We start from the raw sequence: 20,478 nt of genomic DNA on the forward strand, positions 1-20,478 counted from the left end.
GCAGTACGAATCGGGTCATCGTCATCGTCATCTGAGTCGTCTCTCGCTCGCGTACGGTGCTTGTGGCGTAGGGCTGCGCGCCTCGTCCTCCTTAGGCCTTGCCGGCGACCGCCTCGTCTTTTTACATGTGCTTCTCAGCATCATGGACGTGCTCGCCCTTTTTGCTTTCCACGCTTGATCTCGGCGAGGATGACGAGTTTTGGGCGGCATGATCTTGGCGGGCCATGGAAAGCGCAGTGTCTGTCCTCGGTCCTGGGCCGTCGTCTGGGGTAGGCGAGGCAGCCTCGACATCCTTGATGCTTGATGCTCTGCTCTGGGGCGCTGTTGCGATGCCACCGTTGGATGGCAGTCCCTCGGTCTCGCGACTCGACTTCCATTGCTTGTACTTGGTCAGGGAGAAACGTTCGTTCACCTCGTCCATGGTCATGAGCTTCTTTTCCCTGCGCCTTCGGTGAGGACGGGGCACGTTGGCCATGTCGATTTCAGCATTGGCAGCATTCTGGGCAGCGCGACGGCGATTGTAGCGGAAGCAGTACTTGACGCCGACGATGATCCTGACGGGGGAGTCAGCATGTTGAAGGCAGACTATATCCGTACGCGAAGCCTACCATAGGTTTGTAAAGACGACACCGAAGCCCAGCGCGACGAAGAAGAGCAGCGGCGAACTGGTGGGACCGCCGCCTCCACCGCCACCGCCATTATCAGGCCCGCCGGTGGGGCTGGGTTGGCTGGTGAAGGCGGCCTCGGTGGTGGATGACATTGTGAGTTGTGGCGTTGTTAGTGTCGCATGGGTGAGTGCATGTACCCGCGTGGAGGCTGGGTGGGTTTGTCAAGCGGGTGCGGAAAGCCTTTGGGTTGCAGTGAACGATCAGGAGACAGGCTGGGTTGCGACCGAGCAGCGAGCGTGGCAGAGATGCAGTGGGGGTGATGGAGCCAGGGCGAGTGCGATGTCGTGGGCGAGAGTGGGGTGGCGGGCGAGCGGTGACGGCAGCGATGCGGCCGTGGCGAGGACGTCGGCCACGGGGAGGGTGGTGCGCGACTGCGGGATGCCACGACGGCTAGCGGTGAATAACGACGACAGCGGAGTGGGCCATGCGATGCGAACGAGGCAGGCGATGATACGGGGCGGTTGCGCGCCGCGGTGCTCGCTCTCGCAGGCAAGGTGTCGGTGGTGGTGGTTGGGGGGGGGGGGAAGTGGGCAGGCGACAACAGCGATGGGGCTCTTGGGGTGCAATCGGGGAGGGGGGAAAGGTGCAAGGCTTAAGGTGATTAAAGGGCCGCAAAGACGTCGCTAATGCGGGCGGCAGGTGCCAAGCATGACAGGCAGCCTAACTTCGGGTTCCGGTGCGGCGCCGTGGCCGAAGCTCAGCCTGCGCCCATTCACTATACATGACGGCCGTACATACGTATGGATTATGCGGCGGCGTATCGAGGGCGCGCGAATGGCTCGGCGACGACAGGCAACGTGTATCCTCTGGGTGCAGAGGGCGAGAGCGTGTTGGGCGAGGGCGAATGCATGCATTTGTCACGACGCCGTGGTTCAGGCAATGCGCGCGCCTCCCAGAAACCCTGCGTTTGTGTCGCATGCCCACGTCGCCATGCTGGGGCGCATGCAGGCACAGGCACAGGCACAGGAGCAGGCACAGGCGCCATGGGCCAGCCGTGTGTTGCGCGGAGCGGGGCGTGGCCATGACTGCGGCTATACATGTACATGGTAATAGTACTGCGTGCTGCTACTTGTACGTATCCGACATGGTGTAGACAGCGGGTGCGTACTTTACATGTATGTCGGCGTGCTGGTGCCATGGCGGGCATGATCCCTGCCGGCGAGGGTGGAGCGCCTTCCCCAGCCGTGGCCGCTAGGCAGGAGCGAGGGCGATCGACGGGCCTGCGCGTACTATACATTACTTACACTTATGTGCGTGTGCGTGCGCGTGGCTGACCATTTGCTTTTTTTGCTCGGCTTTTCTGCTGCTCGCATCTCGTTCGCCCGAGCCGCTCGCGCCTGCCTGCCTGGCACAATCGCATCCGACGCTGCTTTCAGTAACCCTTGCGTGCACCCAGACAGTCGCCACACCTCGCCATACATCGCCATACATCGCCATACGTCGCCATACATCGCCATACATCGCCATACATCGCCATACATTGCCAACACACGCTCTGCCCCAGACTCTGCACACCACATCACGCCACAGCCACAGCCACAGCCACACCCATGGCCGACCCCACAGAGCCCAACCCAGTCGTCTTCTTCGACATCACCCTCGGAGGTGCGCATGCACTCCCCCCTCTACCCCTCAATCCCCCCCATCTTCCACGCGTCTGCGTCGTTGCTTGGCCGAGTGTGGCCTAGCATGCACATGCACATGGCCGCCCCGCACCCCCGACCCGACTCCAGTCACTGACATAAGCAACCAGGGGAGAAGTTGGGCAGGATCAAGATGGAACTGTTCAAAAATGTAGTTCCCAAGACGGCCGAGAACTTCCGCCAGTTCTGCACCGGCGAGACCAAAAACAACCGCGGCCAGCCCCAGGGCTACAAGGGCTGCAAGTTCCATCGCGTGGTACGTCGTGGCGCTGCTGCTGCTGCTGCTGCTGCATGTCTCGCACCACCTAACAAGACCAGATCAAGGGGTTCATGATCCAAGGCGGCGACTTCATCAATGGCAATGGCACAGGCTCGCGCACCATCTACGGCACAGAAAAATTTGCCGACGAGAACTTTGCCTTGCAGCACGACAAGCCTGGTCTGCTATCCATGGCCGTAAGTTTTCCACCAATCTGCTGCACTCGCCCAGTCTCACCCCCCCAAAAAGAACAGCGGGCCCAATACAAATGGCTGCCAATTCTTCATCATCACCTCCAAGAACGGCACGCCGCATCTGAACGGCAAGCACGTCGTCTTTGGCAACGTCATTGAAGGCATGGACGTGGTGACAAAGATTGAAAATACCCGCACCCTCGCCAACCCAGAGGGTAAGCCTGTGCAGGACATTGTCATTGCCCAATGCGGCCAAATGTAATTGCCTGCCATGTCATTGCTGCATTCTCCACGAAGCGCCGATTAGCTCAGCGAAGCATACCACGCCCACGGTGCAAGGGCAAGGGAAAACTAGTCTGTGCTTATGTAACAATCGACCCGCTGAAATTCTCGCGGCCCTACACCTAATCCCACCGTCGCGTGCATTCACCACCCCCCGCCCTCGCTGCACTCTTCGCCCGCCCACGGGCAACCAGACTGCTGCTCTCCGCCTGCTCCCCTGCTCCAATGTGAAGCCTTCGCCACTCTCTTTGCACCCAACATGGTCTCTCTTGCCTCGACTAGCCGATCGCCCGGCATCGTCTCCCCCAGCACGGGAGGCAGCCTCAAACGCAAACAAGCGGGCCACTCGTCCGACGCGGAGAACACGCCCCCGAGCCAGCTGAAGAAGCGCAGAGTCACCTTCGACCCCGACGTCGACGTCCGCATACTGAGCGAGCACAATGAAAAGAGCGCCGAGCTGGTCGGCGAGGAGGTGCGCCGGGCCATTGAAAAGCACGCGGCGGGCGACAAGGCTGCCTACGACATGCTCAAGGCTCTCTTCAAGGAAGCGCCCACGTCCACCAACGCGCCCTCGTCGCGACTCCTCCAGAAATACGTCATTGCCCTCACCAACCACACGCCCCAGCTCGACCACAACTGCAAAAGCCTGGTGCACGCCGTCATCGACTGCAGCTGGATCGCCCGCAATGAAGACTTCCTGCGCTCCTATCGCAACTTTCTGCGCTCTCTGCTGTCGGTCCAGTCTGGCTACATGACGACTGTGCTGCAGATGCTCGTCGACATGTTCCTGAGCACCCCGTCAGCAAATGCCAGGCAGCAGGATGACCCACCCATACAGCGCGTGCGCGTGCAGGCACGGATACACGAGACGCTCATCCTGATACTCCGATACAGCCCCATGGCCAGCTCCTTCCTCGCCCCCATCATCTCCAGCACGTTTCCCTTCTCCAACGACAGCGCCAAGACGCACGTCGAGTACATCCGCAACATCTTCAAGGTCACCGAGTACGTCCCCGAGATTCAAGGCCAGATCCTCGCACTCGTGACAGAAAAGCTGTGCAAGATTGACGCGCAAATGCAAATGGACATGGACGACATGGACGACGACCTCGAGGAGCGGCTTGTGGGCGACGCCATCCACAACGAGGAAGACGATGACGACATGAGCGACGATGGCTCGGTTTCGAGCGAGGAGAGCCTCGACCCCGAAGAGCGGCGGCTCAAGGACATCAAGGAGACGATGCTCAAGCTCGACAATGTCATGGACGTGCAGTTTGCCTACTACGACGCCATCTTTGAAAAGGGCGATCTTGCCGAGATGGACCGCACCTACCAGTCTCTGATTGCGCAGTTCCAGTCCATCATCATACCCACATACCGCTCGCGGCACACACAATTCGTCCTCTTCCACTTTAGCCAGCTGTCGACCGACTTTGTCGAGCGCTTCGTCGATAGCTGCTCGCATCTTGCCATTGACTCGAACCGACCTCCGCTACTCCGCGCATCAGCATGCGCCTATCTGGCCTCGTACATTGCACGCGGTGCACACGTGCCTGGATTTGTCGTTCGCAACGTCTTTGACCTGCTGTGCTCGCAGCTCGAGCGTCTACGCATGCTGCACGAACCCAAGTGCACAGGGCCTGATTTGCGTCGCTATGGCACCTACTACGCCATCTCACAAGCACTGCTCTATGCCTTTTGCTTCCGATGGCGCGACCTCATTGTCACACCCGACGGCACATTACCTACTGACGCCGACACTATGTATCACGAGGGCGACTTCCAGTGGCACCGGTCGACGCTTGAAGTGGTCCGCCGCAACATCTTCTGCAAGCTCAATCCGCTCAGGATATGCGCGCCAGATATCGTCAAGCAATTTGGCCGCATTGCCAAGCATCTACGCTTCACCTATGTCGATACACTTGTCGAGACGAACAAGCGTGTGCGGCTTTCCCGCAGTCTTGCCAGTGGCTATCTCAATGGCATAGGCGGGCGAGAGACTGCTCTGACGGGGAAAAAGGGCGAAGAGGCATTTTTGATGGATGCATACTTTCCATTTGACCCCTACGTGCTGCCGCGGAGTAAACGATGGGTTGAGCACGACTACGTGCAATGGAGACCTGTTCCCGGCATGCCTGTTGAAAAGGACGATGATGACGAAGACGAGGATGAGGATGAAGAGGATGAAGACGACGATGAGGATGAAGAGGATGAAGACGACGATGAAGAGGACGATGCTGACGACGACAACAATGACAGTACGTCTGACCAGGAAGAAGAAGAAGAAGAAGAAGAAGAAGACGAGGACGAGGGAGAAGATGAAGAGGACGAGGATGGCAGTACAGAGGCAAGTGTTTGATTTTTGAATTTATTCCTGGCGTTTATGAGCGGATGAGGGGGGGGGAAAAAGGAAAGGGGAAAGCATGGGGACTGCATTGGTCGGCGCTGGTCAAACGGGGTTATGGGTTTTGGTTTTTTTCTTCTTCTTCTTCTTCTTCTTCTTCTTCGTCTTCATTGTTTCTGTATTTCTGTGCTCTTTTTTTTATTTGGTTTATGGTTCGTTTCCTCTGGCATGACGGGGAATGTGCATTTCTGGGAGGAGGAGGTGGTGGTGGTGGTGGTGGTAGTGGTGGTGATGATGTCTGTACAGCTTGATATGGAGAGAAGAGAGTATGCATGACATTTTTCACTCGTTCATATGTAGAAAGTAGAAATGTTCAATCCAGGACAAAAACAATATAAATATGCATATACTTGTACACTTGATACAGACTTGAACACCATGTTCATGTATATATGTATATACATGTATATGGATTCATTTACATGTCAGACTTTGCTTTTCTTTTGTTTAGAGAGAGAGAGAGAGAGAGAAACATAGTTTGGACTACCTACATTGTTATTTACCAACTGACAGTTTGAACGACAGACTGAATGACAGACTGAATGACAGACTGAATAACAGACTGAATGACAGACGTTATATTTGTAGTTGTTATGGTAGCATCATGTGATTCAAGGGTATAACAAGGAACCGGAAAATGCGGGAAGAAGAGAAAAAGAGAGACCATGAACAGCCCGTTCCTTGTAGGGAGAGAGAGAGAGAGAGAGAAACAAAATGCCCATTATAAAATAGCAAGGAAAAAAAAAGATAACATCTATTGCGGATTGAACGATGATGATGATGATGAAGACGACACAGCATTGGTACCCCCCACGCCACTCTCACGCTTCCTTCTCCTCCGCTGGCGCGCATTGTCGCGCAAGAACTGGGGATCGATAAAGTCGTCGGGCAGCTCGAATTCCCTCTCGGGCCAGTCGGGAATGGGCTGACCAAAGGCACTGGCGTTGCGGCCGTGACGGTGCTTGCCGAGGGCTGCAGAGCGGAGATGTGGTTTCGAGTAAAACGACTGGAATGGGGCGGCGGGTTCGGGCGGCACCAGCGGCAGCAGGAAGCCATGTGGACGAGGGGGTCGTCTGGGCTTGGGCGGCTCTGGCTCCTTGGCTGCTTGTTGATGTCGTGGGGGTGGGGGATCGCGGCCGTTGGCCATGAAACTATCTGATTCCTCCGTCTCCTCGCCGTCTCCGTCGCCATCGTCGTCCTTTGCCGCGAGTGCTGCTTCCTTTTCTGCGCGCAGGCGTTTTTCTTCCTCCTTCCATACGCGGAACTTGTCGACCAGCGCCTCGACTTCTCTGATAAAGTAGTCGCGCTTGGCCTCCCAGTCCTTGCGTTCGCCGTCTGTGACGCCCGTGACGCCCATGACCTTGAGCCAGTCTGGGCCCTGCAGGCCGTCTAGCAGTCGCTCTAGTTGCACCTTTTCGTGCATGGCGCGCTCTTTTTCAATGTTGCGCAGCTGCTTCTCCTTTCGCTCGGCGCGGCGATGCTGGGTGAAGTAGACCGAGTCGGCGAGCGGGTCCTGGCCGTCGTCGTAGCGGATTGCGTTGGCTATGGTGGCGTAGTTGAGGACTTGGTAGGATGTCGAGGATTGGGCGGGGGATATGGCAGGATCCGAGGCATGGCGTGAGGGCGACGAAGGCGATGGTGGCTTGGCCTTGCGTGCGCGGCTTGGGCTCGCTGAAGTGCGCGAGGGCTCTGGCGTGGCTGGCACGGGGGTGGTGCCCTTGATGGGCTCGTCGAAAAGATAGATGGGTGTTTCCAGAGCAAGAAATTCTGCATGCAAGGTTAGCCAGCAGCCAGGGGCGAGCGGGGCGCGGCAAAGGGTTACCGTCTTCCTGGGGCACGCCGGCGATGATGTCGTCGTAGTTGTAAAAGTAAATGGCGAGGTCGCTCTTGAGGCGCGAGCCGCCATCGTGGCTCCTCAGACTCCGCTTGTCGGTCGAGGAGGGGGTGGATGCCGGGGCGGCGAGGGCCGGGGCAGGCGCCAGCTTGCCCGGGCTGGCTGGGCGCGGCGTTGACCTTGGGGAAGGGACATGGTCGGCGTCGAGATCCAGCGGGGCGGGCACACGGTTGGTGATGCGCAGCAGCTGGCCGTGGGGCTGTGTGACTGTGATTTTGGTGGGCGGCCTTGAGTCGGTCGCGTCTGGGTCAAGGTCTGTGGCGGGCCGCTTTCTGCTGTGGGTGCGGGCGGCGGTCGGCGGAGGAGGGGCGGTCGGATGAGGGAGAGGGAGAGAGAGAGGGAGAGTAGGAGGAGGAGGTGGAGGATGAGGCGGCGGCTCCGACTGCTGCGACTGCGACTGCGACGGGTCGGGCGAGGGCGGCGGCGGCGGGTGTCGTGCAGCAGGCGTATCGGTCGGCGGGTGGTGGTCTGCAAGCGCAAGCAGCGGGCCGGCTCGCGAAGTGCGGCGCGTCGCGTTGGGCGTCGTGTTGCGATGGGCTGGGGCGTGATGGGCGTGGGCGTGGGCGTCATCGCGCGACACAGGCAAGAAGTTGAGTCTGGTCTGCCGGTCATTCGAGCCTCGCAGCAGAGGCCGAACGGCGTTGGCCATGTTGAGCAAGGTTGAGATCATTCGCGACTGGCTGGGACATTTTTTTTTTCAGGCCGGCATGGTCGAGCTTGCCATTGAGGGTCGCGCCGGGCTGGGCTCATGCAAAACGCGAGCCGTTAGGGGGTCATGGACTGGCAGAGGTCGTCCGCGCTGTTTTGGCAGGCGAGGCTTGCTGCGCGAGTACCGCCTGGCTCGCTCGCTCGCACAGCGGCCCTCGACGGCGACGACGACGACGACGAACACGCCGCCAGCAGCAGCAGCAGCAGCACAAGGCGACGTCGGATTAAGCTTCATGGGCAGCGAGGGCTCACACACGACAATATTGCTGGGGGGCGGGGGGCACAATGGGGCCACTCGCAGTCGCAGCGCCGCGGCTGCTAGATACTTGAGCTTGACAGACATGGCGCCACCTCGGGGTGCGCGCAGCCAATGCCATGGGCGTCGTTGCACCAGACACGGGCAGGCCTCAGAAACAACAGCCCCAGTCGGCGTCAGCGGCCGGGGCGCGAACGGCTGCGTACGAGTCGAGTCGGGCTGCGTCGTCGGGGCGAGGCGAGGCGAGTCGAGTCGATGCATCATGGATCCATCCATCCACCCATCCGTGGCCGTCGTGGCACGTGAGACGGCCAGCCACCCAGTAGATGTAGTAATACACCACCCAGCACATATATGCAGTGATAACATACAACGCCCGCACCCGCCGCCTGCCGTGCACCCGCCGCCCGCGCGCCGTCATGGACGCCGTGGAGCCATCGTGGCCTCCCTCTCCGCCGCCCGCATGCGCCCTGATGGCTGGAAAAGGAAAGGAAAGAAAAGAAAAGAAAAGAAACAGCAAGGCTGGGCTCCCAATACTCTGATACGAACATGACATCACGAGAACAGAAAGTCGTTGAGCAGGGGCGAGCCAGCAAACTCTGGGTTGAGCAGGACGCAGCTAAGAATAGGTTAGCGCTAGGCGTGGTGTATCGATAACCACGACACCACTCGGCACGACACGACACGACACGGCCAGTGGCGGCATGGGCATGGGCATGGGGACGACGTACTTGAGAAAGTACGAGAGGGCCTGTTTCCGGCGCTCCAGAAAGCGGGGCCTGAAGCGGGCTGGCAGCGGTGGTCAGTCTCAGCATCGTCGGCATGGGCATGGGCATGGGCATGGGCGGCCATGGAGGTCGGGTCGGGTGACGTACAGATGACCGACTTGGGCGGAAACTGGGGCAGCGAGCCGGCGGCCAGAGGAAACGTCTGCAGCAGTTTCGCGTGCAGCTCGTCAAACTCCGAGTAGCTGCGGGGCGGGGCGTCGTCGTCAGCAGGCGAGAGGCAGCACAGGCAGCACAGAACAGGCAGCACATGTACACATACCGCTTGCGGATCTTCATGGGGCCTCCCTGCGCACACGCACGCCAGGTTAGCAGAGACATGAGTGTGGACATGTACAGGACATGTACAAGTGCGTGGGTATGGCAGGCCGGGGGGCGCGGCGAGGGGATTGGCTGCAGGGCCGTGACCGTGGCCATGCAGCCTAGTGCGTCGACAGAGTGCGGCTCGGCCAACTTACATGGAGCGTCTCAACCGTGCAGTTCCACACCACATAGGCCCCGATGCCAGGCGCCGTGCCGCTGACCACGACATAGTCGTCAATCGTGACGCCCTTTGCCCACAGCGCCTTGCAGTGCTCAGAGCCGTCGTCGGTGTGGTCCTCGAGGCCGATGGGCGCGGGGCGCCCGTTGTCAGCAGAGCCGGTGCTGCGGTTGCTGGCACTGCGCTGGCGCTGCTGCCAGTAGGGCGGCACCACGACGTTGCTGTTGCTGGTGCTGGTGCTGCTTGCCGGTGGAGCATCGCCAGTGCTTCCAGGGCTGCCTGGGCGCGGGCGCGACCCAGACGGCAGGCGTGCAGTTTCAGACGTCGCCGGCTCCATCCATCAACACAGTGGCTGGGCTAGGGCTGATGGCGCGTCAAACAGGAGGGATGGCATCGATAGGAAGCAATAAGCTAGTGGAGCACCAAACGGGAAAGTTCACGATAGGGTGCGTGCACGCCTCTCCCCGCCCGCATTGGCTTGCTCGCGCCCGGGCAGGCAGGCAGCGAAGGGCGGGCGTGGGGCGGGCGTGACGAGTGTGGCTAGGAGCAGCGGCGGGGGAGGGCGGGAGTGCATAATGTACATTGCCATTACACCTACTGTACATGATGGTGGGCGTGGGCGCGGGGGGCTGGACGGCGGCGGCTGGCGTCTTGTTGAGCATATCGCTCATGTCGCTGTCGGTGTCTGGCATGCGAAATTGCCGCGGCTGGACAGGGGGGGGCAGGGGCTGCTAGGCCTCTCCAGGCAGCGCCGCAGTGCCAGTGCCAGTGCCAGGGTCTTTCTGCCCGCATCCTGGCCTATGCCTATTCCCATTCCTATTCTACCAAGTCTGTTACCTGCTACCCGACTGCAACACTACACTCGCCATACAGTAGACGTTGACCTGGCCCCTCGCCCGCGCCCTCGCCCTCGCCCGCGCCCTCGCCCTCTCCTCCTTGTTCGCCCTCTCCCTCTCCCTCTCCCCGCCGGCCCCTCGCGCAGGCTGTCGCGACACCCCCCGTCCCCGCCACCGCTTTATATATATATATCGCGCCCAAGCCGTGCCAGGCGCCCTCTCCCTCTCCACCGCTGCATTCGCCCTCGCTCCTGCACTCGACCGCCGCCTGTCTGTCTGTCTGTCTGTCTGTCTGTCTGTCGCTGACCGAGCATACACACTCGCATTCAACCCACTATAATTCCTCCGCCTCACCCACCTCACCCGCTTCTTGCCACCCTCCGTCGCCGACATGATGCGCTCCTTCCTCACCCTCAGCATCGCCACCTTGGCCGCCTTCACGGCTGCCCAGACAACGTCGCAGAACAGCTACCCATACACCATCGACCCCAACTCGGTCGACCAGTCTACGAGGGGTATGCTCTCTCCTCCACTCTGCTCCACCCTCCTTCCCGTGCGCCGCCTAACCCGTCTGTCCAGATTACTGGTGCTCGCAAAACACCGCCCAATGCCCCCTCATCTGTCTGCAGCAGCCGGGCGTCACCTCCATGACCACGCAGGAAAACAGCTGCGACTCTGACAACCTCACCTACCAGTGCGTCTGCGACAACGGCGTCTCTCCCAACATTACCCAGTACTCGCAGACGCTGCCCTTCTTCATCTGCCAGCAATGGGGAAACAACTGCGTCAACAACTGTGGCAACGATCCCTCCTGCCAGAGCGCCTGTCGGTAAGCTCACACACAGCCTCGGCATATTCGCAACTTCAGACACGGCTTGCTAACAACTCGCCTGCAGCCAGGATCACCCTTGCGGTGCCCAAAACCCATACCGTGGCAACAGCTCGCTGTCCTCGACCATGGCTTCGACGCCCACGCCATCCGGCACCGCCAAGAACACCATCCCCGTCACTGGCTTTGGCGGCTCTCAGCCCACTGGCACCAGCCAGAGCGGCAACAACAACAACAACAACAAGGGCGCCGGCTCCGTCTTCATGCCCAATGCCGGTCTGGGCCTCGCTGCCGTCTTTGGCAGCGTCTTCTTCGGCTTCGCCATTCTCTTGTAAAACAGAGCCGAGGCAGCCACGCATGGCGAGACTTGTCTCCGTCTTCTCTTCATGCTAATTTCTTGTAATGTCTTGTTTGATCTCTCTTGCATTTTCACTCTCCCTTGTTCTGATGCATAGCGTTGCGGATACAAAAACATTCCTTTTCCCGGTTTTTCGATACCCATTTGGGGTGAGAGAGGAAAAGCCATAACTCGCTCATTTCACAGCGGCCTGGCGAGGCCCCGGACGAGACAAGTCACGTAGAGTCGTGAGAAGAAGCAGCATGGTGGTTGTAATAACAAGGCATTGAACCACTAAGGGCGTCATGTTCAGCCTCGATTAATCCAAGACATTTCTGATGTTCATATACACGCCTTTTCCTCGACTGAATGACAAAACCCATTACATAGCGTGGAAGAGTGAGATGTGGCTTATCCGTACTCCTCCGCACATGCATGCAGTAAAAACTCTCTAATACCGCGGGAATAAGCCCCAGAATCAAGAATAAAAATAAATCCAGAAAACAATATACATAACTAACACACATGCACATGAAAAACGTGCTGACACGCAATCTTCTTCACCAATACACACACATGCCCCAGTTGGTGACTGGTTCTGTTTCCCCCCCTAGCCACACCTGACACAGTGGCGCCAAACCCTAAAATCACGCAACCACATGCCCCCATTGTCACCGTTACCGTTACCGTTACCGTTATCTCGTCCGAGGCAATGCGGGAACGGAACAAGACGAACAAGGAGAGACTGTTTGTTCGGTGTGCTGAGCCGAGCCCGAGTATGCCCATGACCATGACCATGACTACTATGACTACGAGCTAGACCTACATGGCGTTAGGACCTAGAACTAAGTAAAGCTAGACCTTTTGCACTTTGCACGCTGGCGTGTGGGTGAGTAGATGGCTCAAGCTGCATGCATGCATGGAGAGTCGCGGCTAAATCTATTACCTTCCCTTCCCTCTTTCTCTCTTTCCCTCCCTCTCTCCCTCTCTCCCTCTCTTACCGCCATCTATCTACTTACCGCTTGTTTACCGCTTACTAGCTGCTGATAATACACAGCTGCCTATAATACCCACCTACGTACCTACGTACCTACGTACGTACACCTACATGATACATACCTGCAGCCCAAGTCATGCCCATGCCCGATAAACTTTAATTTTTATTTTCCGTAGCTGTTTTTTTTGGCTTTTGGCTTTTCTCCATCCAACGTCGGCACCTACAGTATGTATTACTTACATGCATACAAGTACTTACGTTACATGCATGATGCATAAACACTAATCCCCAATGGGTTAGAAGAAGCCCAAGTAACCTTATCCAGGATTAGCTAAGCGGTGTGTGTGTGTGTGTGGTTTTTATTTCCGGGGCGTTTTTTTAATTTTTTAAAAAGTCTCCGTATTTCATCTAATTAGAGTTTTTGTTTTGTTTTTTTTTGGTTTTGATCAAGAGGTCATGTTGACATGTACATACATGTGTATACTGAGATTAGTAACGGTGCTTGTACTGCACAACTATGCGATATTCAGAATTCGAAAAGCCACAAAAGAAAGGGAGAAAAGGGAAAAAAAGGGGTTTATGCATAGTCATGCGTGATTTTATATCGCGGTGCAATACAATACAATACAATACAATACAATGCATTCATATCGAATCCAAATGCAACGCACACTTCAATGCACCACCATGCTCATACATACATATACCACGCCATTTGCATACCTACAACACGGGTAATTGTTAAAACCCCATCTTGCAAGCACTCGGACCACCCACGTCTTACACTCCCTTTTTTTTATTGATTGATTGAAATTGCACGGCTACATGCGTTACCGAGAACAATGCCCAGTCCATCCTTGGGGAGTGGCCAACTAAGTAAGCCATCTATGTACGTACGTAAAATGCTAACCCCGAGTCCGTGACTCGGGCTACTTTTGTTGCTATACTACATGCAGCTGTATGTCTATACTCACAAGCAGAGACTATAGACATACCTACATATACCATATCACCTATATACCACATCGCCTATATACCACACCACCTACATGTACAGCCGCTCACGCTCCTCTTCATCCGCATCCTCCCACCAACGTGTCTCTTCCAGACACGTGCTCGCCCTAGCTTCACCCCATCTAGACCCCCCTTTTCCCCCCTTGCTCATCCCTTCCTTGGTAACCATTCCGTGCGCGTCTTGGCTGCTGTTCGCTTGCACAGACGCCAGGGGTGCGGGATGCGTAATGCTGAAATCCGGCTGATCTTCTTCTTCTTCTTCTTGTGCTTTGATATGCTTAATGTTGCTACTACCACCCAGTCCGGCGCTAATAGCGGGACTGGGCAGAGAACACAGATCAAGGGAGCCGGTGCCCGTGTCGAGCGACTCGCATGACATGCGGAACATGTCTTCGCTTGATTCCCATGGCGAATGCACGTCGTGTTTCGGAGGCCCGAGACTCAGCATTTGCATGGTAAGTGGCGATGAGGCTAGCGCGGGCTGGAGAGACGGTGTTGACGGAATGGTGTCGGTCTGGTCATCGCGTTGAACTAGGCTGGCTGACGATGAACTTGTCGAGGATGGCAGAGAAGTCTCGCTCGGTGTTGGAGAAAGGAGGTGCGTCGTCATTCTTGCTGAGCCATGTATGACGCTCGACGACCGACGGCTGCTGTGGTTGGATGGAATAAGAATAGGCACCGAATGTCCTTTGCTGTCCGTCACTGATGAGTCGCTGGCTGGTCGTGGCGCAATTGCCTGCGCAATTCGACGTGACATTTCAGGCCTGATGGAAGCTAGCGGAATGTCCACGCTAGAAACCGATGATGCTGGAGAAGCACTGTGTTCTTGTAGCCAAAGAAACGGCGATATAGCGTGGCAAGGACTGATTTGTCGCACTGTAGTCTTGTTCGTGTTCCGCCTCCCCTCTTCAGTTTGTGTTGACGAAAATGGGTGATGTTCCAAGCTAGTGAATTCTGCCTGTGGGATGTCTTGCGTTTCTTTAGGCGTGAGAGGCGAGACGGCCTCTGTTGAGACACGCGGAAGAACACCAATCTGGGCAAGACAAGGTGCCGTCACCACCAATGGCTCACGGCCAGATAAGAGCGGCGCTTCTTCCTGTGGACTTCTAGCTGCCTCACCCATGACCATGCGCCCCTTTCCTTTGTCCTTGCTTGGCCGTCGCGATTTCAGAATGTCACTGAAACTAAAGTGCGAGTCCTTGCGCATTCGAGGCTCAAACTCAAAGTCCTGACTGCCGCATATTCCAGCGATATTCTGACTATCCTGATCCCGATTGCCGTTGGGCATTGTTGGGCTGTGTAGTCCTGCCTGGAAGGTCTCCTGGAAGGCAACCCAGTCAGCAGTGTTGTAAAAGGAACTGGGGCCAACCTCTCCGATTGCGTCAAAGTACTCGCTTACATTCGGTAGCCGGGATTGTCCATTCCATGTCGGATGTTCAGGATGGCATTCGAGGTTTGGTGCTGGACCATGCAGGTTGAGAGATGTACTTGAGCTACGTCTGCCAGTAGAGTCGCGTGACGGGCTTGCATCTCCAGTCGAGCCTTTGCGGTTACCAAACAGCCGATGGAGCTTGAAACTGAGCCTTTCGATAAACTCGCCAACTTGTGAAGGCCTTCGCGCTCGATCCATTCCGTGTTCTATCCGGTTGGTCGCAGGGCTGGGCATCGCAGGAGGGGTCAGAGGTTGCGAAAGGTCGATATGGGACCATGAACGCGACATCATATCGAATTCCAATGGCAGTGGTGCGCAAGAACAGCTTATGGATAGAGTGGAGTGGGATTTTTTTCTCCGCTTCCCAAGGCAGCCATGCGTGTGCACAGAGTGTTTTGATGCCGGTCGTTTTGACAGAGCCCGCGGGGAATGAGGCAATTGAAGTTGTCCGGAATCAAAGTCGAGTTGGTGAGCGCTTACAGATGACGGCTCAGTACAAGATGAATGGTGACGAGACGGGGGACCCATAGCCCAAGGTCACTGAGAGAATTCAGGATACAATCGAATTGCGTAGATGAAGTGGCAATTGGGCGTCCTTGGGCAGGATGAAATGTGATCAAGATACCCCGGCAGACTTTAAAAGCTCGCGTGTAAGAAGTGGTACGATGGGCAACAAGGCTGCATCTCGGGCCCACGCACTAGGGACGTATTCGTAGCATCGGCAAAAGTGCTCAATAGTGGGCGATGCAACAAGACACAGGTCGGCATGATGGCATGGCCCTAGCTGGAGAACCATGGCACCAACCATATGACATTGTTGAAGCTGCGACGGAACTGTATGGAAGAAATGATAAGGTCTCGTGTCCTGAGTCGTGCATGATATGTACCAGACACGACTATACCGAAGCTTTCCAACAACCCCCTGTCTCATTGAAACGTTAGGGATAAAGAGACTTTCTCAAGTCCCACGGTCCTGTCCCCTTGTTTGGGTGTCCTAATAAGGAAAGTTTCGCCATTTGCGACCAATGTTGCTATGTAACTCTAGATCCTGGGGCAGCGTCTCCACTGGTACCGGCTCAAAGGAACAGGTTGCCGGGACACCAGACGGAATCATGCCGAGTCCATCAAGGTTGCTGCCGGATGACAAGAGGGTTCAGCGGAGCGGTAGACGTGCGGTAGAGTGTCTTGTGGTGCATTGCCACGATTCTGTCGCAGCCGAGCAGGCGCTGGCGGCGAGAGCGCACGCAGTCGAGGGCCTTGTGCGCGCCTGGAGAAGATGACATATTTCTGACGGGCCGAATGGTGGCTCTGGGTTAGGATGAGGATAGACGGCAGTGATGCCGCTGGATCAGATTGGCGGTTGAGGTGTGGTCCGGAAGGAGGTCGGAGGAGAGAGGCAGCCCCACATTGCCAAGGGCATGTCGTGACGACCTGCCTGGAGAAGAGAGCCCCTAGCGCCGATCTGCAAAGGCGCCACACCAGCCCGCCATGCCACCACCATGCCACCGCTGGCCACCTGTGAAGCGCGAATACTTGCGCATGCCCCAACAACCTCCCCAAGGCCCCTGATGCCGCCTCGAATGCCGCTGGGAGCGCCCCGGGCTCTGCCGTTGCGACGGGCGCTCTGGGTCCGCCTGCAGTCTCAGCGGAGGTTTGCCTCGAGCTCCGCAGAGGCACTCGATGTCTACGACGTCGTCTGCGTAGGCGGAGGACCGGCCGGCCTGAGCCTGCTGACAGGCCTCAAGGCATCGCCCGTCACCAGCGGGCTCAAGGTGGCCTTGATCGAGGGCCAGAATCTGCACAAGAGCCGCCTGGCGCAAGACGCCAGCCTCGAGAGCTTTTCGAACCGATGCAGCTCTCTCACACCGGCCTCTGTGAGCAACCTGCAGGGTACGCATGGTCGTGTGGATGCTCCATGGTGCCATTGTCTAACCCGCGCTGTGTAGAAATCGGAGCATGGGCGCATGTCAACAAGCCCAGAGTGCAGCCCTACCAGGAGATGCAAGTATGGGATGGTGTGAGCGATGCGCGCATCTCCTTCGACTGGCATACCGCGAAGCCCCTTCTTGCGCCCCGTAATCCCGCCCAGCCTACGACCATCGCATACATGATAGAGAACGTCAACACGGTGACTGCGCTGCTGAGCCGGCTCGAGCAACTCGGCGGCGTCGATTTCTACACGTCTACCAAGGTCGACTCGATACAGCTGGGCGCCGACACAGACAAGGTGGATTTTTCGTCGTGGCCGGTACTCTCTCTGTCCAATGGAAAGAGGCTGGCCGCAAGGCTGCTGGTGGGAGCGGATGGGGCAAACAGCCCAGTGCGTGCGTTTGCAGGCATCGAGTCCCGAGGGTTCGACTACAACCGGCACGGCGTCGTGGCCAGCTTGAAACTCGAGGGACAAGGCTGGGGCGGACCAGACCACAAGATTGCATACCAGCGCTTCTTGCCCACGGGACCACTGGCTATGCTGCCGTTGCCGGGCAACATGTCGACGCTTGTATGGAGCACAACGCCCGAGCGTGCAGCTAGGCTCAAGGCACTGTCGCAACAGGACTTTGTTGCCATGGTGAATGCAGGCTTCAGACTGTCGCCCACTGATCTCGAGTACCTGCATACACTGTCGTCGGGACACGAGGAAGAAGTTGCCTGGCGCGAGAAGCACACGCCTGTCGACGAGCACGCCATACCCATGCGCGTGACCAAGGTCCAGGCCGGGACCGTTGCGTGTTTTCCGCTCCGGATGCGACACGCAGACACGTACACGGGCGAGCGAGTGGCACTGGTCGGCGATGCCGCGCACACGATACATCCGCTCGCAGGCCAAGGCCTTAATCAAGGACAGGGCGACGCCGCAGCGCTCGCTCGCACCATATCACATGCCGTGCAGACGGGCCAAGACATTGGGTCTACATTGGCGCTGGAAAGCTACAACAGCGAACGGTACGCCGAGAATAACGCCATGCTGGGCGTCTGTGATAAGCTGCACAGGCTGTACAGCGTAGAATCCGGCCCAATCGTAGGGCTAAGAAGTCTTGGTTTGAGAGCGGTGGATGCAATGGGCCCGCTCAAAGGCTTCTTTATGAGCAAAGCAGCAGGCGGGTCGTGAGCCGCAATCCTTGTACTTTGATAGTTGTGCATATGTCTGTATCCATATACTAGCTTGGCAAGCCCACGGAACCTGGAATCCGGCTTGCACAATACCACACACACACACATTTGCTCCTCGGACACGAATTTTTTTTTTCGCTCCCGTCTGTGTACATGCCATTCACCTTCCTAATCCATAGACTACTGAAACATTCAATCGAGATCGAGACCTCTGTGCCTGCAAAGCCGCCCCACAAAGCCCGCTCAACTGACTAACCAAAGGTGCTCCATGCATACCCGTCCCATTCCGCCGCCAAAGCCTCTTGTTCTTCCTCCGTTTCCATCTGACCCATTCCCGTCAGCACAATGGCTGACCAGCACCAACGCGAGATTGAGGCCTTTGGCTCCAACGACGACTTTTGGATTTTTGGATACGGGTACGTCCAGCAAAGCACTACTATGTCAATTCATCTATTATTTCCTTTGCCATTTTGCATGACTCGCATCGCCCGCATCGCTGGGCTCTCCCCTTGCCCTTGTCCTTGCCATACCCTCCATCACACACACACCTCTTTTTTATTTTATTTTTTCGCAACCAAGGCAATCCCGACATGTGTGCGCGCCGTCGCTGCATTGGCGTTGCTTTGTGGCGTTTTCCGAGCTAACCCGCGTTGTTCTTGCATAGGAGCTTGATCTGGAAGCCACCGCCACACTACGGTACGGGCCGTTCCTTTAATCTTCGTTGACCCCCCCAAAAAAACCGACGCGATCAGAGAAAAAAAAAGCACAAAGGGAATGTACTCGGTGCTATTTGGCGGAGAGAAGAAAAAAAATAAGCTTAGCAGTGGATTGGTTTTTCTGGCCACGCAAAAGAGATGGGAAAGTCGGGTCCCGCCCTCCGTCATCATCCACTCACGCATCCACCCCCACATGGCCTTTTTGATCTTTAGCGTCGATCTGCATATTCACCGGAACCGAGCGATCTTTCATCTCTACTAGTAACTACTCCTAGTAGATCTTGTTCTTGTTCTTGTTATTCTTGTTCATGTCGTTGGAGAAAGAAAAAAAGGTCTCAAATCTCTAACAACCATGCAACCAAGCAGACCAGCGACTTCCAGGCTACATTGAAGGCTATGTACGGCGCTTCTGGCAGGTACGTATACGCAGAGTCCGGTACTACTTACTACTTTTACCAAAAAAGGCTAATGTAACGGGGCTTTCCTCCCCATATCCAGGCAAGGTAAGAAATATGGTTTAAACCCCCCCCCCCACGATTCTGCACGCAAAAAGAGAAGCCAAGTCGGATGGATACCTTGCAAGCAGAAACAAGTGGATGATAGTTGGTGACAGTTGAAAACTTGTAGCGAAGATCACCGGGGTACGCCCGAGGCGCCTGGGCGCGTCGTCACGTTGATTGATAGAGCGCATTGGGCCACGTTGAAAGATGAGGTGAGATTTTGATTTCCCCCTTAAGTACGTGTACATACACTATGGACCTTGTGTACTATGTACATATACGGTTTACGTGAGATGATTTTTTTTGGTTTGGTTTGGTTAGTACTTTTTCGAGGAAAGATGTGGTTTGGCTGTTTTTTTTTTCTTTTGTTTTCGGCCACTAGGACATGGCAACACCCCGATGCTGGTAACCACTTCATGTCCATGTACATTTGCATGCGGCATTTTGATTTTTCTTCCACCTATACTAAAAATGCGCTTTTCTAGCATGATTCTCCTACACGCGTCTGGGGCGCCGCCTATCACATTCCCAAGCGGCATGTCGAGGCCGTGCGCAAATACCTCGATATCCGAGAGATTAACGGCTACTCGATCCAATTCACACCCTTCCACCCGGCCGTCAGCAGCGCACAGGTCATTGTGGAGCCCGGAGCGCAAGCCGAGGAACCCGCGTCGCCCTTGTCCGGCATCAAGGTTACGAGCACGGCGACCGTCATGGACGAAGTCGAGAACATCAAGTGTCTGGTCTACATTGGACTTCCCGAGAACCCCCAGTTTCTAGGCTCCCAGGATCCTGACGCCTTGGCCCAGAAGATTTTGGAAAGTAAGTTTCTTCTTATTCTTCTGCCCAGTCGGCTTACTGCTCTGCATGTCTACTCTTCTAACATGTGCTGATGGATGGTTCAGGCAAGGGCCCGAGTGGCGAGAACAGGGAGTATCTGTATAATCTCGAGATTGCCCTGTTAGGATTAAGTACCGACAGCGGAGATGAGCACGTTAGTGACTTGGTAAGACGGTGTAGAGCACTTGAAGAAAAAGGGGGCGTCAGGGAGGAAGACGAGGGTGACGACGAGGCGGAGATTTTGCACAAAGTAGGAAGCACAGAGGAGCAAGAGGAGGTTGAAAGGTAGATG

General features: G+C 56.6%; 9 protein-coding genes across 9 annotated transcripts in view; 5 read left to right on the plus strand and 4 right to left on the minus strand.

Annotated features, from left to right (window-relative positions):
• Positions 1 to 939, minus strand: part of SETTUDRAFT_184543 (uncharacterized protein) — a 2,701-nt gene extending 1,762 nt beyond the window's left edge. The window contains exons 1-2 of the mRNA XM_008027746.1: positions 609 to 939; positions 126 to 554 (exon numbers count right to left, since the gene is read on the minus strand). Of these exons, the coding sequence (XP_008025937.1) occupies positions 126 to 554; positions 609 to 760 (581 nt within the window). The 5' untranslated portion in view covers positions 761 to 939. The remainder of the gene's footprint in view (positions 1 to 125; positions 555 to 608) is intronic.
• A 1,266-nt stretch (positions 940 to 2,205) lies between these two features.
• On the plus strand, positions 2,206 to 3,158 carry SETTUDRAFT_169083 (uncharacterized protein). The gene is made up of 4 exons (XM_008027747.1): positions 2,206 to 2,273; positions 2,422 to 2,567; positions 2,630 to 2,767; positions 2,820 to 3,158. Exons 1-4 carry the CDS (start codon positions 2,219 to 2,221, stop codon positions 3,024 to 3,026), a joined length of 546 nt encoding a protein of 181 aa, XP_008025938.1. The 5' UTR covers positions 2,206 to 2,218; the 3' UTR covers positions 3,027 to 3,158.
• A 56-nt stretch (positions 3,159 to 3,214) lies between these two features.
• On the plus strand, positions 3,215 to 5,441 carry SETTUDRAFT_169084 (uncharacterized protein). The gene has a single exon (XM_008027748.1). It carries the CDS (start codon positions 3,306 to 3,308, stop codon positions 5,403 to 5,405), a length of 2,100 nt encoding a protein of 699 aa, XP_008025939.1. The 5' UTR covers positions 3,215 to 3,305; the 3' UTR covers positions 5,406 to 5,441.
• A 599-nt stretch (positions 5,442 to 6,040) lies between these two features.
• Positions 6,041 to 8,319, minus strand: SETTUDRAFT_169085 (uncharacterized protein). Its single transcript, XM_008027749.1, has 2 exons — positions 7,273 to 8,319; positions 6,041 to 7,217 (listed from the first exon to the last, which is right to left on the minus strand). The coding sequence occupies exons 1-2, from the start codon at positions 7,991 to 7,993 to the stop codon at positions 6,205 to 6,207; spliced, it is 1,734 nt and encodes a 577-aa protein (XP_008025940.1). The 5' UTR covers positions 7,994 to 8,319; the 3' UTR covers positions 6,041 to 6,204.
• Positions 8,320 to 8,863: 544 nt separating this feature from the next.
• SETTUDRAFT_109652 (uncharacterized protein) lies at positions 8,864 to 9,911 on the minus strand (the record flags this gene model as incomplete). The annotated part of the gene is made up of 5 exons (XM_008027750.1): positions 8,864 to 8,927; positions 8,995 to 9,097; positions 9,184 to 9,278; positions 9,356 to 9,381; positions 9,552 to 9,911. 5 exons carry the CDS (start codon positions 9,909 to 9,911, stop codon positions 8,864 to 8,866), a joined length of 648 nt encoding a protein of 215 aa, XP_008025941.1.
• A 642-nt stretch (positions 9,912 to 10,553) lies between these two features.
• Positions 10,554 to 12,071, plus strand: SETTUDRAFT_169087 (uncharacterized protein). Its single transcript, XM_008027751.1, has 3 exons — positions 10,554 to 10,925; positions 10,990 to 11,235; positions 11,303 to 12,071. The coding sequence occupies exons 1-3, from the start codon at positions 10,802 to 10,804 to the stop codon at positions 11,572 to 11,574; spliced, it is 642 nt and encodes a 213-aa protein (XP_008025942.1). The 5' UTR covers positions 10,554 to 10,801; the 3' UTR covers positions 11,575 to 12,071.
• A 1,547-nt stretch (positions 12,072 to 13,618) lies between these two features.
• SETTUDRAFT_28327 (uncharacterized protein) lies at positions 13,619 to 15,307 on the minus strand (the record flags this gene model as incomplete). Its single annotated transcript, XM_008027694.1, has 1 exon — positions 13,619 to 15,307. One exon carries the CDS (start codon positions 15,305 to 15,307, stop codon positions 13,619 to 13,621), a length of 1,689 nt encoding a protein of 562 aa, XP_008025885.1.
• A 1,267-nt stretch (positions 15,308 to 16,574) lies between these two features.
• On the plus strand, positions 16,575 to 18,221 carry SETTUDRAFT_150766 (uncharacterized protein). The gene is made up of 2 exons (XM_008027752.1): positions 16,575 to 16,909; positions 16,966 to 18,221. The coding sequence occupies exons 1-2, from the start codon at positions 16,588 to 16,590 to the stop codon at positions 18,126 to 18,128; spliced, it is 1,485 nt and encodes a 494-aa protein (XP_008025943.1). The 5' UTR covers positions 16,575 to 16,587; the 3' UTR covers positions 18,129 to 18,221.
• Positions 18,222 to 18,475: 254 nt separating this feature from the next.
• On the plus strand, positions 18,476 to 20,475 carry SETTUDRAFT_161200 (uncharacterized protein; the record flags this gene model as incomplete). The annotated part of the gene is made up of 7 exons (XM_008027753.1): positions 18,476 to 18,546; positions 18,795 to 18,826; positions 19,213 to 19,262; positions 19,460 to 19,558; positions 19,832 to 20,168; positions 20,252 to 20,407; positions 20,441 to 20,475. The coding sequence occupies 7 exons, from the start codon at positions 18,476 to 18,478 to the stop codon at positions 20,473 to 20,475; spliced, it is 780 nt and encodes a 259-aa protein (XP_008025944.1).
• Between the last annotated feature and the right edge of the window lie 3 nt (positions 20,476 to 20,478).

Source organism: Exserohilum turcica (assembly GCF_000359705.1).
Source record: "Exserohilum turcica Et28A unplaced genomic scaffold SETTUscaffold_20, whole genome shotgun sequence".
In the NCBI taxonomy this organism is placed as follows: domain Eukaryota; kingdom Fungi; phylum Ascomycota; class Dothideomycetes; order Pleosporales; family Pleosporaceae; genus Exserohilum; species Exserohilum turcicum.

Excerpts from the sequence above, each read along its gene's own strand:
- SETTUDRAFT_169084 (XM_008027748.1), top strand. The coding sequence starts at position 3,306 with ATGGTCTCTCTTGCCTCGACTAGCCGATCGCCCGGCATCGTCTCCCCC.
- SETTUDRAFT_169085 (XM_008027749.1), bottom strand. The coding sequence starts at position 7,993 with ATGGCCAACGCCGTTCGGCCTCTGCTGCGAGGCTCGAATGACCGGCAG. Across the intron at positions 7,218-7,272 it reads CGGCGTGCCCCAGGAAGACG|AATTTCTTGCTCTGGAAACA; the intron begins GTAACCCTTTGC and ends CCTTGCATGCAG.
- SETTUDRAFT_150766 (XM_008027752.1), top strand. The coding sequence starts at position 16,588 with ATGCCGCCTCGAATGCCGCTGGGAGCGCCCCGGGCTCTGCCGTTGCGA. Across the intron at positions 16,910-16,965 it reads CTCTGTGAGCAACCTGCAGG|AAATCGGAGCATGGGCGCAT; the intron begins GTACGCATGGTC and ends CGCGCTGTGTAG.
- SETTUDRAFT_169083 (XM_008027747.1), top strand. The coding sequence starts at position 2,219 with ATGGCCGACCCCACAGAGCCCAACCCAGTCGTCTTCTTCGACATCACC. Across the intron at positions 2,274-2,421 it reads CTTCGACATCACCCTCGGAG|GGGAGAAGTTGGGCAGGATC; the intron begins GTGCGCATGCAC and ends ATAAGCAACCAG. Across the intron at positions 2,768-2,819 it reads CTGGTCTGCTATCCATGGCC|AACAGCGGGCCCAATACAAA; the intron begins GTAAGTTTTCCA and ends CCCCCCAAAAAG.
- SETTUDRAFT_169087 (XM_008027751.1), top strand. The coding sequence starts at position 10,802 with ATGATGCGCTCCTTCCTCACCCTCAGCATCGCCACCTTGGCCGCCTTC. Across the intron at positions 10,926-10,989 it reads GGTCGACCAGTCTACGAGGG|ATTACTGGTGCTCGCAAAAC; the intron begins GTATGCTCTCTC and ends CCGTCTGTCCAG. Across the intron at positions 11,236-11,302 it reads TCCCTCCTGCCAGAGCGCCT|GCAGCCAGGATCACCCTTGC; the intron begins GTCGGTAAGCTC and ends AACAACTCGCCT.